At 37.1% G+C, this 18141-nt stretch overlaps 1 protein-coding gene across 1 annotated transcript; it reads left to right on the forward strand.

The window, feature by feature from the left end:
• The first annotated feature begins 619 nt into the window (after positions 1-619).
• Positions 620-16840, forward strand: LOC139733142 (phospholipid scramblase 2-like). The gene is made up of 9 exons (XM_071643983.1): positions 620-646; positions 7702-7843; positions 8709-8786; positions 11726-11802; positions 13042-13172; positions 13738-13858; positions 14938-15040; positions 15702-15760; positions 16721-16840. Exons 1-9 carry the CDS (start codon positions 620-622, stop codon positions 16763-16765), a joined length of 783 nt encoding a protein of 260 aa, XP_071500084.1. The 3' UTR covers positions 16766-16840.
• The last annotated feature ends 1301 nt before the right edge of the window (positions 16841-18141 follow it).

Consider the following 18141-nt stretch of genomic DNA (forward strand, 5'->3'; position numbering starts at 1 on the left):
CTTTTTTATATACTAGTGTATACAGGAATATATTATTTACGCTAGTATATGGAAATTGCGATGGATGAAGCTTCTGTAGGGGTATATCTTCTTTGTTTGCCACATTTCTCCTTGCAGGAACTTAGCGATCAAATAATGAGCGTTTGGTCTATAGACCAGTAATATGATTTACTATTGCCATTTTCACAGGATAGAGTATAGTTAACATCCAACCCTCTCCATCCCTGCACCCCCCTGGTTTGATGCCCAGACAGGCTCGTTATGCCACCGTAAAGTTATCTGACTCGAGGCTATGTCAATAATTGTGTAATATCATAAGATCATGGCCATTTATAGACATACCTTGAAACTGTATGGGTGGATTCACTTTGTATATATATCATTATGTGACCATTCGCTTTAGTGCCGTATCATTCTAACTCCGCATAATGATGAGTAGAAAATATAAATAGATTGGGCATGAACGTTTCCTATCATCAAAATGAGTGTAATAAATCATATTGATGGCTCGTTCAATGCCACGCATATTGTACCGGCTGGCTGGTCACGATTTATTTTCTCTTTACTTTACAGGTGATTGGTTTACCGACTCTATCAGTGCGTGTCCAAGACTTTAATCATGGCGGTTCAACCAGGAGCGATGCCGGTAAGTTGATCTCCATCATTACACCTTGCATCAATGACGCAACAGGCATGACAGGTGCAAAGACTCCTCTCTATCCTGGGCTCACTGTCTTACACGTTTGAACGGCAGACAATTTAATTGTGTGTTTCATTGTACGAGCAGGTTCAATCTGTTCGTAGGATTCACAAACATTCTGCACTAGGGTGGTTGTGCGTACGTAGCGCAAAATGCATGGAGAAAGAACAGTCAATGTCGCCTACAGCAAACCTCACACAACTGGTGAAAAAAAAAATGGCAAAGTCGAAGATAATTCTATCCCGAGATGGATATTAACATGTATTGTTAATATCCATAGCCCCTCACCCGTATTGTCACTGCCATGGTTCATACCCACCCTGAGTAGTTGTGTCCACAGGTTGAAATTACTAGTAAGTCGCTATTACTTAACTCTTAATCTTTAGGAGGTGGCGGGATGGGCGCCATATCAGCCTTCGGATATGCACTTAAAGCCAAAGGACCGGTATATCGCCTGTGTTAATTTCATTTGCAGCCGCTAGCTGGGTATCATTCGTCTATGCATCGTTGTGCCCGGTCGCTCGGTGGTAAGAACGTCGTTACATCAGTTTCGAAGACGCAGCTACGGCGAAAGGAGCGGTAAATCGTATCGTGACCACTGTTTATTTCATCCGCAGCCACTGTAGCTGGGTATCATTCGTTTTTGGATCCTTTTGCCCGGTCGCTCGGTGTAAAAAACGTCGCTATATCAGTCTTTGGACACTCAACTACGGCCAAAGGACCGGCACATCGCACTGTGACTATCATTCATTTCATTTGCAGCCGCTAGCTGGGTATTTTGTCTGTGAATCCTCACGCCGGTCGCTCGGGGTTTCGTTCGTTACTATTTCAGTCCTAGACACGGCAGCTACGGCCAAGATCGGCTTACCGCACTGTGAGTTTGTAGTCGTGCATTTACATCCTTATGTTCTGCCATATTTTAAGCACCTAAACAGCAGCTCCATATTCACGCGAGTCAATATGTGATACTGTTTCAGTTCTTATGCCGAAATTGTTTTTGCTCTAAACGGCTTTTTATATGTTTTCTTGTAGGAGTCGTGCTTAGCAGTGCGGCTCTCGGAATCGGAGTCTGATTCGTGTTTGTCATAGCAGCCATGTTTTGGAAATGTTTTTTGTTTTTTCGCGAAGCAAGCCTGATTTTGTATTTTCATGTTAAAAGGGATAGAGGAAAGAACAAATACATATGTCGTATTAGCTCTACATTTTCAATGCAAGTTGATGTGTGTGGTACCAAGCTCTCATACTATTGTATTAGAAGTGTTTCGGGATCAGTTAACTTACAAAGTCTGTTTTTAATGAGGTCGTGTTTTCTGAGTAAAAGAACCTACTGTTATCTATGAATGAATTTGGTATATATTCATTGAACGTCAGAGGTCTTCGTGACAGAGTTAAACGCTTAGAAATGTTTAACTGGTTACGTAGTAAAAACGCAAATATTTTTTTCATTCAAGAATCTCATTCCTCCCCTCAAGATGAAAGTATATGGGCGAAAGATTGGGGACATGGTGTAATTTATTTTTCTCATGGTGCCTCAAACAGTAGAGGTGTTTGTATATTGTTTAAAGACGCCTCGCTGGTTACAATTAATAAACATTATTGTGATAATAATGGAAGACTTCTTATTTTGGACGCTTTGCTTGATAATCAAAAAATTACGCTTGTCAACGTTTACGGTCCAAATATTGATGACTCTTTGTTCTTTTTTGATGTTTTGGAGAAACTGTCTGAATTTGACTGTGAGTCAATTGTTTGGGGAGGTGATTTCAATTGTGTTTTAGATGTTAACCTAGATAAGAAAGGAGGCAGAGCAATTACTCATTATAATAGTGTTGCTTGTATAAATGAAATAATGGAAGAATATAATCTTATTGATGTATGGAGATTTAGAAATCCTAAAACTCGTACATATACTTGGCATTCGAGAAATATCTTTTGTCGTTTAGATTTTTTTCTTATATCATGTAATTTAGTTGTTCAAGTTGACAAATGTGAGATCTCTCCTGGTTTTAAAACAGATCATTCAGCAATATCCCTTAATTTTTCTGTAGTAAATGAAATCAGAGGACGTGGTTTTTGGAAATTTAATACATCTCTTTTACAAGATGAAACATATGTTGAACAGATTCGTAATTGTATTAAAGAAACTAAAACTTCATATTTTGAAATTTTAGACCCAAATACTTTTTGGGATTTTTTGAAATGTCAAATGAGATCTTTGACTCTTAGATACTCTATTAAGAAAGCAAAAGAGAATAAGAAATATGAAAATGATTTGCTTGAGAAAATAGGTAATTTAGAATCTGATTATGTTCTTAATCCTTGTGATTCTCTGGCCCACAGATAAAATGTTACAGAGATGATTTAAATGTTTTGTATGAAAAGAAAACTCAGGGTGTCATTATTAGATCGAGAGCAAACTGGGTCGAGAATGGTGAAAAGAACACTCGATATTTTTTGAATTTGGAGAAAAGGAATCAGAGACAAAAACTTATTACCAAACTTTGCCATGATAATGGTGAACTTGTTTCATCGACAAAAGATATTTTAAACACTGTCAAAGATTATTATAAGGTGATTTACACGTCGTGTAATCCTCCTACTGTAGAGTTTGAACATTTGTTACCTAGAGACACTCAGGAAATTAAATTGTCTGAAAATTTAAAAGAAAAATGTGAAGGTTTGATCACACTCAATGAATGTCTACACAGTCTTAAAACTATGAAGAATAATAAAACTCCAGGAACTGACGGCTTCCCGTGTGAATTTTACAAATTCTTTTTTACAGATCTTGGAGAAATGTTACTTAATAGTTTCAATTTCTCTTTTACTTCAGGCAAATTATCCCTGGACCAAAGGAGAGCAATCATTAACCTTATTCCAAAAAAAAATCAGGATTTACTTTTTTTGAAGAATTGGCGGCCCATATCTATTCTGAATACTGATTACAAGCTTTTGGCAAAATGTCTTGCCCAAAGGTTAAAGAAAGTGTTGTCTGATATAATAAGTTGTGATCAAACCGGTTTTATGAAGGGGCGATTCATTGGTGAAAATATTAGACTGGCATTAGACATGATTGACTGTGAAGCTACTGGTTTTATGCTGTTAGCAGATATAGAAAAGGCATTCGATAAACTGGAATGGTCATATATGTTTCAAGCCTTAAGATACTTTAACTTTGGAGATGATTTGATCTCCTGGGTGCAAATTTTGTATACTGATATTCATTCTTGTGTTGTAAATAATGGTCATGCCTCTGAGTTCTTTAATCTTACGCGAGGTGTGCGCCAAGGATGCCCCCTTAGCCCGTTACTGTTTATAATCTGCAATGAAATAATGAGTATATGGATTAAAAGAGATGATAACGTTAAAGGGATCATAATCAATGATGTTGAAATAAAGATAAGTATGTATGCTGATGATACAACATTTTATGTTCAAGACACAAACTCTCTTGCCAGAATTATGTATATTATAAATCAACTGAAAATATATTCTGGCTTGTGTATTAACCGCAACAAATCAGATGTTATTGCTTTAGGATATTACAAAGCCCATCCTCCAGATGTATCCTTTTTGGGTTTCACATATTCACCAGGGCCTTATCGCCTTTTGGGTATACGTTTTACTACAAACCCAAATGACTTATTTGAACTCAATTTTAAGCCTAAAATGGAATTACTGAAAAGAATTTTTAGAGTTTGGGCTCCTAGAAATTTAACCCCAATAGGTAAGATTACTCTTGTTAAATCTCTCGGTATATCTCAATTAGTATTTTTATTCTCTGTTCTTCCAAAGCCTCCAGATGATTTCATTAAAGAAATTGAGTCTGTTATATATTCATTTATATGGAGCAAGAAGCCAGATAAGATCAAACGGAAAATTATTATTGGAGATTATAGTGAGGGAGGACTACGAATGATACACATTCAGTCAATGATTGTTGGTCTTAAAACCGCATGGGTAAAACGCTTTTTAAACCCTGATAGTAGGGGTAGCTGGAAATGCTTTTTTGACTTGTCAATGAAAGATCTCGGTGGAGACTTATTTTGGATTTGTAATCTTGATTGCAAGGGTATGATTAATCAGGTCGGAAATATATTCATACGAGAAATTCTTGTCTGCTGGAGTAATTTAGTTTTTTCTCAGAACCCTCCTGACAGATATATTCATAATCAGGTTATATGGAATAATTCTTGCATTAGAATTAATGGAAAAGTTGTTATTAAGCATAATTGGATAAATAAAGGTATTACGAGAATTTATCATATTTTGAATGAACAGGGTAATTTTCTTTCATTTTCACAATTTAGAAATAAATATGAAATTCAATGCAATTTTTTGGATTTTTTTTCCATCATATCTGCAATTCCTCTTAACTGGAAAAATCTTGTTAAAAAACCTCAAACTCAAGATAAAAATTATCAAGAAGAACTGATTCTTGAAATTAAGAAAGCTCCTAAAGTATGTAGATTTATTCATAGAAAATGCGTAGATAATTTTCGTGAAGTTCCAAAATCACAAGAAAAATGGAATTCAATTTTGATAGAACCAGTCACTGACATTCCTTTTAAAAGTTCATTGTCGACAAAATTGCGTTATTTTCAGTTCAAGATTCTACAGAACATCCTCGGGGTGAATAAACTGCTAAAACAAATTGGTTTGTCAGATTCTGATTTATGTACCTTTTGTTTAGATACAACCGAGACAATTACACATTTGTTCTGGGAGTGCCCTTATACTCAACGTTTTTTGAGAGAGTTCCAAAGACAAGTTTTGAAAGACGAAGTTATTCTCACATTTAACGATTTCATATTTGGAATCTTAAATGGTCCTTTCACTACATTGAATTCTGTTTTTTTATATGCCAAATATTACATATTCGCCACAAGATGTAAGAACGGTACATTATCTTTGGCGTTATTTCAAAAAGCTTTGAAACATCATTATGAAATTGAAGAAATCATATATCTAAAACAAGGTAAAATCACTGTGTTTTTAGATAAATGGAGACATGTTCAACTTATTTGAACTGTCTGATGTTGTTTCGTTAATATAGTGTATTTCATGTTTTTTGATGATTCAAGGATGGGGCTGATGCAACACTTTCATTTGGTTCGTAGTCAAATATATGGAGGTATTTTCTCTCGGAAACTGGTAACATTCGATTTTGTTTGTAGAAAATAATTCCATACTTGGAATCCACCTTGCATACATTTAGTTGTTGCAACGTCAGGTGGATATTGACGTGTTTACGGGTTGCCTGGAGCAACCTTTGCCGGGGAGGTATGCATGAAAATAGTTTAAAGGTCTATGTACCCGCGAGTTTCTTTTAACGTTGTTATGATGTAAGTTTATTTATGCATGCTTTCGGGCAGGGTATGTTCGTGGCAACCCGGTGGCTTTCTAGGAGCCTACCTGGGTGTGGCGTGTGTAATGTAAATGTATACACTGTACATACTTTCGGGCAGGGTGCATCCTTGGCGTTCCAATGGCTTGCCGGAAGTCCGCTGGGGGCCTGCCTGAGCGTGGGGACGGCGGGTGAATGTTGTTTGCTAATTTCTAGATTTTCTGTCCATGGGGCCTATTAGTATTTACGAATTTCCTTTTATTAGCTGTACATCGCAATGTGGCTGTGCCCGGCCCTGTCGCTGAGCTCAAGTGTTACACTTGTGTACGGCGGCGGGGCTGTGTGTAGTCAATTGCAATGGTCCTGTGGAAGTTATTCAATGTGCACTCGTCGTCGCCATGTCGGGCGGGCCTGGGCGGGCTTTCGGACTGCCAAAAGTTGTTTTATCCTATTTTCGCATTCTCGCATGTACGACCCTTTATAGTATGTTTTTTAGTAAGAAGATATTTAAATATTTGAAAAAAAAAGTATAAAATCACAGATATGTGTTTAAATTGCTTGTATCAAAGAAATGTTTTTGTGTTGAAATAATAACTTTGTAATTCATTTATCCTCTGTAAAATTATGTTGCTTCGAGAAATCAATAAATTCTATCATTTGAAAAAAAAAAACATGTATTGATTGCATTGAGCAAATCGAAATTAATGCAAGTTTAAAAAATTTTCTCCCGTCCTCTTGGATGCGACCTAGGAAACTTTGCCTGTGATAAAGTGATATATGGGTTGCAAGAAGGTTTGACGCATATTATGTTTTCCATGCTCATCTAAAAGAGGATGTTGTGAGATAAATCCAAGCCCTGGTGACAAAGGAGTAAGCAGAATGTATGTACAAATACGAAAGCACTGCAAATCTATTATATTCATTGTTCGGGGAGCTGTTGCTATATTTTTTTTCTCAATAAGGGCAATGTCAATATATACCTGTTTGTTTTCTTATAAATAATCAGCATTATCGATTTGAAATTACTAGAGTAAACTGTGATAAAAAGTTGTTGAATATCATTCGATCTCTTTTCCTCCCTTCCCTGTCTGTGTGTGCCTCTATCCACATGTATGTATGTATGTATGTATGTATGTATGTATCTATCTATCTATTCATTCACATATCTATATATATGTCTATCTGTCTATCATTCTATCTATCTATCATCTATTTATTTATCTATCATATTTATTTATCTATCTATCTATCTATCTGTCTATCTATCTATCATACTCTCATTTCAAGACTCTAGTTAAATCATGTTTGTTAAAATGTAGTTTTGGTTAATTTTATGTATTATTGGATACGGAATGGGTTTGAAGGGTTGTACTGTTAGCTGTTCATGACTTATGGTGTACACAACATGCGTTGAATTATACAGGCTCTCATGCGCCGAGAGTATCAGTAATGATAGATACGGCGCATTATAAATGTACTCTATTAGTATAACTATCTATCTATTTATCTACCTATCTATCTATCTATCTATCTATCTCTATCTATCTATCTATCTATCTATCTATCTATCTATCTATCTATCTATCTATCTATCTATCTATCTATCTCGATAACATGAACACTTTACTGCATGAATATCCATTCATAAACACAGATGACGACGCAACCCGGCAGTGCGCAGCAGGTGCAGTGGATGCCCGCCCCGCAGGACGTAGTGGCCGAGTGCCCCCCTGGTCTGGAATACCTTACCCTCATCGACCAGATTCTTGTACATCAGCAGGTGGAGCTTTTCGAAGGTAACTGTGTGTTTCATCTTGTGCGTGTGTGTGTATGCAAACGTGTAAATGTATGTGCGTTTCTGTGTGTGTGTGTGTGTGTGTGTGTGTGTGTGTGTGTGTGTGTGCGTGCGCGCGCGCGTAAATTTGCATGTCTGTATGTGTCAGGTAATTTTCCTCATTCATTATGATTATCCACGTTTTAAATGATGTTTCTGATACTGTCATTGTGCGCACAAAGATCAAATGAACTGTACACCATGGTAGCTGCATACTTACACTATTCACCCTTCTATATATGTCGGTATGTCCATTTTGGTTTGTGAATGTTTACGAGTCTCATTCTCCAAAAATGCGGGAGACAAAATGTGCTTGCAATTATCAATTCATTGAGTAAAAATCCTCAGGTTATAATGTCTATCCGAGTACACAATCAGCTTTGATTCATCTTAAAATAATTGGTACCAACACACGCTGGTAAATTCCAAAAGTGCCATGATCATGAAAGAATGGTTCTTCTGTAACGACGAGTCTGGTAGACTTTTCGTCGGAAAACATGCTTTAAGCCGTTGCCTCCAAGGTACTATCTTCCTCATAGCCTCGATACGTAGAGCATACCGAGTTCTGAGAAGCTACAGTATGTAAGGTATATTGACAATCTTTATCTCCTGATCTAATGTTGGATAATGTAAGTCTTTCGTGTGGACGGATGGAGCGATGCAGAGTAACATCGATTAAATGTCATTGTACATTGTGAAAAGGGAGTAAGCTGTATGCTCTTGGTATGACAATATATTCTTATGAAATATTGAATATACTTGAAAAGTTTATACAGTCATAACAGTCATTATGCTCTCTTAACATTCTTTCTTATTTTTTTCTCCAGTGTTTACCAGCTGGGAGACGTGTAATAAATACCAAGTCAAGAACAGTCTGGGACAGCAAATATTTCACGCCGCTGAAGGTAAGTCAGAAAAATCTTAGTCCACTCTTTCATAATGCAACAAATTCGACCCTCATCGCAAATTCACGTGACTCAAAATCAAACGCAATGACCGTATTTTGGCTAACCATTAATTCCCTGATGAAAGCTGTTGACCGCTGACTGCGATCTGGCGCCGCGACCAACCCCGACCAGAAGGTACCACTGAAAAGCATAAAAGTCCATGAAGAGTACACATTACCTCCATATCTTAGGCTGATAATTATTCTCTAAGACCCTTGTCCGTCCCCACTCCTTTCTGGAGGAGCTAGGTCAATAACGAATTTCGTCATCCTGGATGAATTATGAGTTATTTTATTTCTTGAGTATTATATATATATATATATATATATATATATGTGTGTGTGTGTGTGTGTGTGTGTGTGTGTGTGTGTGTGTGTAACTTTTTCTAGATCTTAATTTAGGCCCTACTATTCTGCAAAAATGTAGATAGCGTTCCTAAATAGGACGACACATGAAATAAATCACAACCTTTGGATTTCCCATGAACTTCCACAAATGTTAACGTAATATTTTTGTATTATGGGCATCCACGCAAAAATATGTTTGGGAGATATCCCTTTGAGCATTCGCATGGCGGATAAGAATCGAGTCCATGGTATACGATGCAGTCTGTACGCTGTGATCTGTTTGATAAGCCTAGATGAGGTACCGCAGAGGGGTTGGTCACTTCTTGAGTCAATGTTAACACTGCATTAGAGTGGATTCTCGTCTATTATAGAGACTGTCCATCAGCGCAAAGCGAGAAATGATGCGTCTAATATCGCGTTCGTAAAATATTTGACCTCCATTATCATGGTACACTCCTATCCCAGCCAATTAGTCTTCCAAACGGGTGTTCCGTAATATTTCATCTGCATGGATTGAAAACGCACTATTCTGTACACTCTATGTGTTACCAATGGCCTACTTATGTTTTATATTTCAGACCATCATGAAAGAGTCTAGGCGATCCTGTTAGATATTTGCACAACTCAATTAGCAAGTCAAATTTATTTTGTTGAATCTGGATGTGATATCCAGTCATCCTCTTCTTGAATTAGAGATAGATTATCGACTCTATGTCTTAAATAATTTCAGAAATAGGACTATACTAGATAGCAATGATTGATAATATAAAAAATTATGTCATATCCTCTCTCAATCAAAATACACTAATCAAAATTCGCTTTAACCTTTGAGCTGTAATGAGAATTTTAGAAAGTCGATGAAAATGGGTTTCTTTAATCAAGGATGATTTACACTGCCGCTTAATTCACAGCATTACATTTTCCCCATATACCTTACTCAATGACACAGATTAAACACTGCGTGTGTATCTGTGTGAACTCTGTGCGTAAATGGCCGAGCGGGACCCATTCCGCATCATGGGGTGGCTTTCCGTACCCATGGCAACCAAATGCATCTGCCTATGTACAGATATTTGCACATCTCGAAAAAGGACTACTCAGATATATTGCCTTTCTGTTGACTTAATGGGAAGAGAATGTGTCCCCATCCCTCCAATCTCCCTGTCAGTAATACATGTAGAAGACTGCCCAGGAAGCAAATGCCACACAAAGGTCGCTTTAAATTTGTGACACCAAATCATCAGTGATTTCAGAGGAATATATACCAATGTAATGTAGGTGGGGGACTTTTAAGTTATTTCACAATCAATGTTAATCGCTCGCTGGTCAGTTCAATGTCTTTACGGGTATCAAAGCACCAAATGATTATTGCGACCAGCTCACTTGGGCCTAGCTACGCGGAAGGAGGGTCAATTAGGCCAGTCATTATTATTGTCCTGATCGACATAATGGCAGCAATCTCGTTTAACCTTAATCGGTGATTAAAGATGGCATAGGGGACTATTATCATTAAACTGAACATGCTTATGTTGACAGTTATTGTCTTATAGTTTACTGACCTTACGATAATGGAGAGGCGCGATTATCATTGTCTTTTCAATTCCGTATCCAATATTCATATATATTTCTAATTTAACCGCATTTAATTGTGATTGTTTAATGGATCTCAAAGGGTGTAATCATACGCAACTGCAAGAAAGATCTCGTATCGAAACTATGTAGACGTAAATATATCATTTTACGCAGTCTTTTTGTTCTCTCGTTTTAATGAACGGAAATGCCCAGGTCATGTCAGAATCTAATAAGTATATAATCGCGTGAAAACGATCATATACACTCTCTTCCATTAACTCTGTAATGATGTATTCTTTTTGTTGTATTGAAAATATGAATATCATAACGTAAGGTCAAGTGGTTCAACTCTCAGACTTGTTATTAACATACAATGTAACATGATAAAATTTATATCGAAATGAACAGTTGTGTAAATTGTGTGTTTGATTTCCGTATTTTGTATACAATAGAAAATTTACTAATATAATTCGAAGAAATCATCTGAAACATTTAATGGGGAATTAGCCATGGAAAAGTCTATGTATGCCCAAAATAAAACACAGGGGAGTTTTAATGTTTATGTGCAATGCGTCCGCTATAAAAATTTGATTGTCGCGATATATCATACTTGCCAGTTAAAATTTCAATATAATCGATGTTAGAGAAAACCATGTGATGTGTTTTATTTCTAATTCTGTGTTCTTTTTGTTTCTAAAAGTGTAGAGTGTTTGTCCCATTTTGCCATTTAAAATCAAATCTCCGTGTTATCACTGTTAGATATATCCCTGTGATGTGTTTTAATTTACCTCTATGTTTTCTTTTTTACTCAGCTTCTAACAGTGCACAGTGTTTGTCCCGTAAATCCAGGGGAAGGGGGTGGGGGGGGGGGGCAATAGGTCCTGTTAAAGTGGATGAATATCGAAGTAAATGTATCGTAGAGTGCATTCTGAGTAGATTACAGAAATATCATAATTTTTGTCTTTCTTCATCACACAGAGTCCGAGACGTGTCAGAGGCAGTGTTGTGGTAACACGCGCGGGTTCACCATGCATCTTACAGACAATAACGGACAGGTAGGTGTTTTATGTATGCCTCGATAATGACACTTTTATTGTGGGAGAAAACGCAAGGAGACACGTTTAAGTATAGTTTGATATGCCACGATGGACGGGTTATATTGACCGGTCCATTAGTAGAGGTTATAAATATCGAGGACTCTTTGGGAAAAAGAGGGGAAATGATAAGCGGGAAAGAGGGAGAAAAGGGGGAGAGGAGATAATGGTGGAGGGAAAGAGAGTGTGTGAAAGACGAAGCGAGAGGTAGAGAGAGAGAGAGAGAGGGAGGGAGGGAGAGAGAGAGAGAGAGAGAGAGAGAGAGAGAGAAAGAGAGAAAGAGAGAACGAGGGAAAGGATGGGAGATTGAATATATGAACCTATAGCAACAGAGAGATTAATGTTAATTTGGTTGTTTGATATTTGTGGTGAGCGTATTGTGTATAAATCATAAAGCAATATGCATCCACATAAGTTAGTACGTCTTTCTTGTAATCATTATTATCATACCTATATCTGCATAATACATATCTACATCTGTATTATATGTATTATGTTTCTGGAACTGTAAATGTTGGTACAGTAAAATGAATATTTCAGTTGTAATGACGCTGATCCGTATTCCTTTGTTTACCGATAATACAAAATAGATGGAAAATAAATCTTATTCAATATCCTTTCCATGACTTTCATACGTGAGTAGACGGGATATGAAAATGTAACAGCTTGTAAAGTAACTTGAAACCTAAACTGTACTGTTTGTATAGCTCAATCAGTTAAAGAAAAAAAAATCGCTTTCGATCAATTGTCCGATAACGGTTCATTGATCATATATCGTGCATTAAAAAAACAAAACAAAACAAACCTCTGCCTATTTTACCTATTTTATTTTTACCTTTTTTATTTTTACCTCTGACAATTTTGCCGCTAACGTCGTTTCTTTTTTTAAAACATTTTTTTTACCAATGGCACTTATCCCTTAGACAATACTGTCCATGATAGTTCAACCTTTGACATTGCTCGCAATGTTCCTTTGACCTCCGCCAGTTTTTACCGCCAAAGTCTTAACTCATATAGTATTTTTACCTGTGCCATTTTTACCTCAGACTATAGCTACTGTCGGTGACATTTTAACTTCTGACTTTTTTTTTAACCTTTATAATATGATTATCGATATATTATTTTTACATATATATCATTTTTTATCTACAATTGTAAACATCTTTTTTACCTTCTGGAATTTTTTCCATCGAACCACAGGAAGTGATGCGTGTGACCCGAGAGTTCAAGTTTTGCGCAGGATGCTGTTGGTGTGCCAACGTTGACTGCTGTGCTATGGAGATCACCGTAGAGGCCCCTGTTGGGCAGGTCGTCGGCTATGTACGACAGGCGTAAGTTGCCCCTCTACGGGCGCCCGGGGTGGGGGGTTCACTTTTTGGCCAACAATAATGACATTATGACACAATGACATTAATGCCCTCAATCAAAAATTTGAAATCGGGAGCAAGCACATATAATTAAGAGGAAGGGTATATGATGCGAAAAAATGCAACTTTTCTATCTTTCAATGAATGTATATAATAATCATGTACAGCCACACCTGTCTATAGCGGCCATCTAAGGGAGACGAAAAAAGTGGCCGTTATAGACAGGTGCCCGCTATAGAGAGGTCCTTAAACATGCTTTCTTTTTTCTCCCGGGAGGAATTGTTTTTAGTGGTCGTATACGGCATATGGCTGCTGTAGACAGGTGGTTGCTACGACAGATTTTTACTGTATGTGTATAATGTGTGTATGTGTGTGTGTGTATGTATGTATGTATGTATGTAATGTATGTATATATGTATGTATGTATGTATGTATGTATGTATGTATGTATGTATCTATCTATCTATCTATTAATTTAAGTCTTTCCATGTACTGGTATTTGACTTACTAAATATATATTTACTTCCAGTCAAACGGGTTGGTACCCGAACTACCTGATCCTGGACGCGTCTCGTAACTGCGTGTTGAGGGTCAAGGGTCCGTGCTGTATCTGCCAGGGGGCGTGCTGCACCTGCGACCAGGAGTTCAAGGTGAACCATGTCTTCCTCTTATGATTCCCAGAGATTGACATTTGACTGTCCTTTTCTGTCCCTTAGTTTCTGTCATCGTGTTCTCTTTTTCGGGCCCTAATTCTTCTTCTTCTCCTCCTTCTCCTCCTCCTCCTCCTTCTCTTTCTTCTTCTTTTTCAAACGAATAATCTTGCCTCTTTAGTAGTTACTCTGCTTTCAAGTTGGCCCTATTTTTGTAATTGATATCTGCCCTTCTATCTGTCGTGTGTTCGTCATCTTTTTCTCTGTTCCCTATCTCATCATGTCAATTTTCCGTTTGCTTCTCTTCATCTTCCTGTATTTCTCCTCCTCCTCCTCCTCTTCTCTTTCTTCTTCTTTTTCAAATGAATAATCTTGCCTCTTTAATAGTTACTCTGCTTTGCAAATCGGCCCTATTTTTGTAATTGATATCTGCTCTTCTATCTCTCGTGTGGTCGTCATCTTTTTCTTTATTCCCTATCTCATCATGTCAATTCTCTGTTCGTTTCTCTTCATCTTCCTGTATTTCTCCTCCTCCTCCTCTCCATTCTCCTCCTCCTCCTCCTTTAACTTGTCTCTTGACGAAGTCTGCCTGCTGTGAACATTCTGTTTAACACCTGAATTCCGTCAGTGACGTGCCTTTGTATTCAGAGTCATGCAGCGACTGTCATCCATTTGGCCTTTCATGTACAACCTTCTGTACCCAGTCCCTTAGAAATGAAAATGAATATAATAACAACAATAATAATAATAATAATAATAATAATAATAATAATAATAATAATAATAATAATAATAATAACAATAATAATAACAATAACAATGATAATGATAATAATAGCAATTGTGATAACAGTAATAATAATAATGATAATAATAATAGTAATAACAATAACAATAAACCCAAAGTTAGAGGTTAACGCAAACGCTGTTAAGTTACTGCTCCTGTTGCTATTATGCTCTTTAAATGCCTCTTTAAAACAATACATGTATACCAACGTGATAATATCATATCACTCACTGTGCGTAAGATTCAGTTGCAGAAATATACTTCATTTAAGCATTTCTCCTGCCACACACAGGTCATGGACAAGGATTCGATCAACGAAGTGGGCAGGATTAGCAAGCAATGGAGTGGATTTGTCAAGGAGATGTACACGAAAGCTGACAACTTCGGAGTTTCCTGTAAGTTCTACAAGTAGTAAAATAATAGGGGCAATAGTTTTTTGGAGTTTTTTTGGCTCGTAGGCAGAGGCAATGAGAATCATAATGATGATATTGATGTTGCTGTATACTATTTGGATGCCTGCCCTCTCTTTTACCACAAAATGATGTCTCCTGTAATTCAGAGCACAAGTTATGTGGTTTTAAAGCCGCTTGGCGATTGACTAGCCATCATCAGAGAGCTGTGCCATGAGCACGGACGCACATGCAACCCCACCCCCCAAAACAACAACAACACCACCACCACCACCAACAACAACAACAACCAAACAAACACGAAATAAAGTGGAGCTCACTATAGGTTTTCTTGTATCCCATGTAACTCACATCTTACCTCAGATTTGTCAATTTCCATCATATACCAGATTTTCGCGTGCTGCAAAGTACCCGAGCAATATATATCTAATAGTGACCATGATATAAACGTAAGTCCACAGCATGAGTTTCACATATCATGATGACGTAAAATTTATGACATAAAAGCCAAGCATTATGCACTTCGTGTTCTTGAACGAACTAACGCAGATTGCATGCTTTATTACATGAATTGGCTTTCCTCCGTAGCGTATAAGTTAGTGATAAAGGACTGGTTCTAAGTCTTATGCATCTCTTTCCCAATTAGTTCCCATGGACCTTGACGTAAGGATGAAGGCTGTGATGCTGGGAGCAGTCTTTCTCATCGTAAGTATAATTCATAAAGTTATTTTTCCCTTCTCCGGATTGTTGAATATATATCTTATCATAGAGATGATAACAATATAGGTCTTTTCTTTTAGTGTCTTCAGTTCAAGTACTTTTCTCGATATAAGGCCTTTCCGAACCTATTACCCAGCACTGTCAGGGATCTATTTGCATAACTTGCTTAAAACTGCCGAAACGGGTAAACTATCTATCATGCACGTATGCCTGGCTGGATTCGAACCAAGAGTGTAATTTGGAAGTGTCCGGAGTCTTGATCCACTCACACTCGTTTCCTCTGAAGAGAGCGAAAGTTTACGCTCTTCAGAGGGGCACATTAGGTAGTCGGTAAATTTGACATCCGGTTTAGTAAACTTTAGCGAAGTTATGGTTTCAGCACGAACAGGAAACTGTTTTGTGAAAAAGATCCTTGTTGAAGCCATTTCTTGAAATACGAAACCATAAGTTGGGAAAGAATTCGTGATGATTTGCCATTGGTTGTTACGTATATAGTACTCCTTTCTTTCTTTTTTATTTTTTTAACCTTAAAACAACAACAAACACACGTTTGATGGATAGTTGACTTTGTTGGAATTATCGTGCAGCCCACCCATTTCACTACGCCACCTAATATCCTTCCGTTAGTTATGATATGTTAACAGAAGTACGACTGAAATCGTGAGATTCGTCAAAGAACACGAATTCAGGTCTGCCCTGCTACCATTTAGTTTCCAAATGAGGGAATAAAGCAATTTCAGGTTTAATGCAGCTTTTAGTTTCATAATTCTTATCATGTAGTTGCCGTATGCATGTATCATAAAGTGATGTTACGCAATAGGTGATGCGAAGTGCTATCACGCGTTGTCATAATATTGTAAGTCTTAATGCTGGTGTTACTACAAGTATCTACAAGTACCTTTGTGTATGTTACTTGGTGTCTATGGTTTCATTTTTCTTTTGTAGGACTTCATGTACTTCGAGGAAGATGACAACAATCATAACAGCTAAACCGTCAACTCATTTCCGCCTCAGCCGTTGTCTTTCACGGTCTCCAATCGTCACCTCCTTCCAAGAAATTAAAAAACAAAAATCTATACAATTGGTATACTACTGACACATGACGGGTTTTCTCAGTTTTCCACGAAATTTGAAAAGAAAAGTAAATCAAGCCTTTCTATTTTCTAGTTTAATATTTGGTTGGTATCCGAAGAAAAAAGATTTGAATTAGAACGCAAAATCCAAGCTTGAATGAAAAAAAAATGTTCTGCACACAGCCGTCTTGTAGGAGTCACTTTTGCTGAATTTTAAGTCACAAACTTAAGGAAGCTACTTCGCCCACAACATTTTATGTGTTTTTTTTTTCTCAAGATAACTTTACCACTGGAGCACGTTATTCGACACTGACGAAATTTTTATCTTGCACATTCGATTTTGAATTCTTCAGTCGTCGCATGTGCCAAATTTCAGGTCAAACGCAAAATATTTATATGGTTTACCACCCTCAAATAGAGTTTGTCTCCATGGCAACATATTGCCCCAACATTGATGACAAATCAGACTTGCACATCTACATACTGTTTCGGATATGTTTGCTAGATTTTAAGTCAACGTGTTCGAGAGACAAAATTTTGCAACGGAGTGACTGACCGAGCGACCAACACAGTGATTCCTATGTGCGCTTACACACTAAATTTATAGGCGGAAATATGGTAAGAAACATGCATTTCCATATTGTGAGTATGTATGTCTTGATATTCACAATTCAACATATTCGATCAGAGTGGAATATGTATTATTATTATTGTTATTATTGCCGGGGAAATAAATATTAACCAACAAAAGCAAAGTAAAGGTGCAAAGGTATACAAGGATATTATTCTTTTTTCTTTTCTTTTTTCTTTTATAAGGACATCTACACCTGCACCTCAAACCAGAACGGTAAAACCACGAAGGTGGGAAAGGTGTGTTCGTATTTTCTGGTAAAAATTATGATAAGAAGAAATGTCAATATAACGGCAACACATGAAGGACTTGTCCTTTGATAGACCCTGTACAAGCGGGGAGTAACAGGCGTTGTTGTTGTCTTGGTTTTTATCAGCTTTTATTTCAATGTTTTAATTATTCAACAATTAATTGGACGGGGGCTGGCACAGCTAGGGAGGAGTAATCTTTTCCAGCAAAGCAGAGTCGTTATTCAATACCATTTTTCGTTGTTGTGGGGTTAAAATACAAAGAAGTTGAATAATCACTATTGATCCATTAATGTGATTATAAAAGATTTTCTTTTTTTATAAAGGTCACCAGTTTTGACAACAAGACGTCTTTGCAGAACTTAAGAGCTGAATGTATATAAATCCTTAAGTGTACATAGGCTGAAATTATCA

This window comes from Diadema antillarum, unplaced genomic scaffold (genome assembly GCF_040938485.1).
Source record: "Diadema antillarum isolate AM-2024a unplaced genomic scaffold, OU_Dant_1.0 seq00000462_RagTag, whole genome shotgun sequence".
Taxonomy (NCBI): domain Eukaryota; kingdom Metazoa; phylum Echinodermata; class Echinoidea; order Diadematoida; family Diadematidae; genus Diadema; species Diadema antillarum.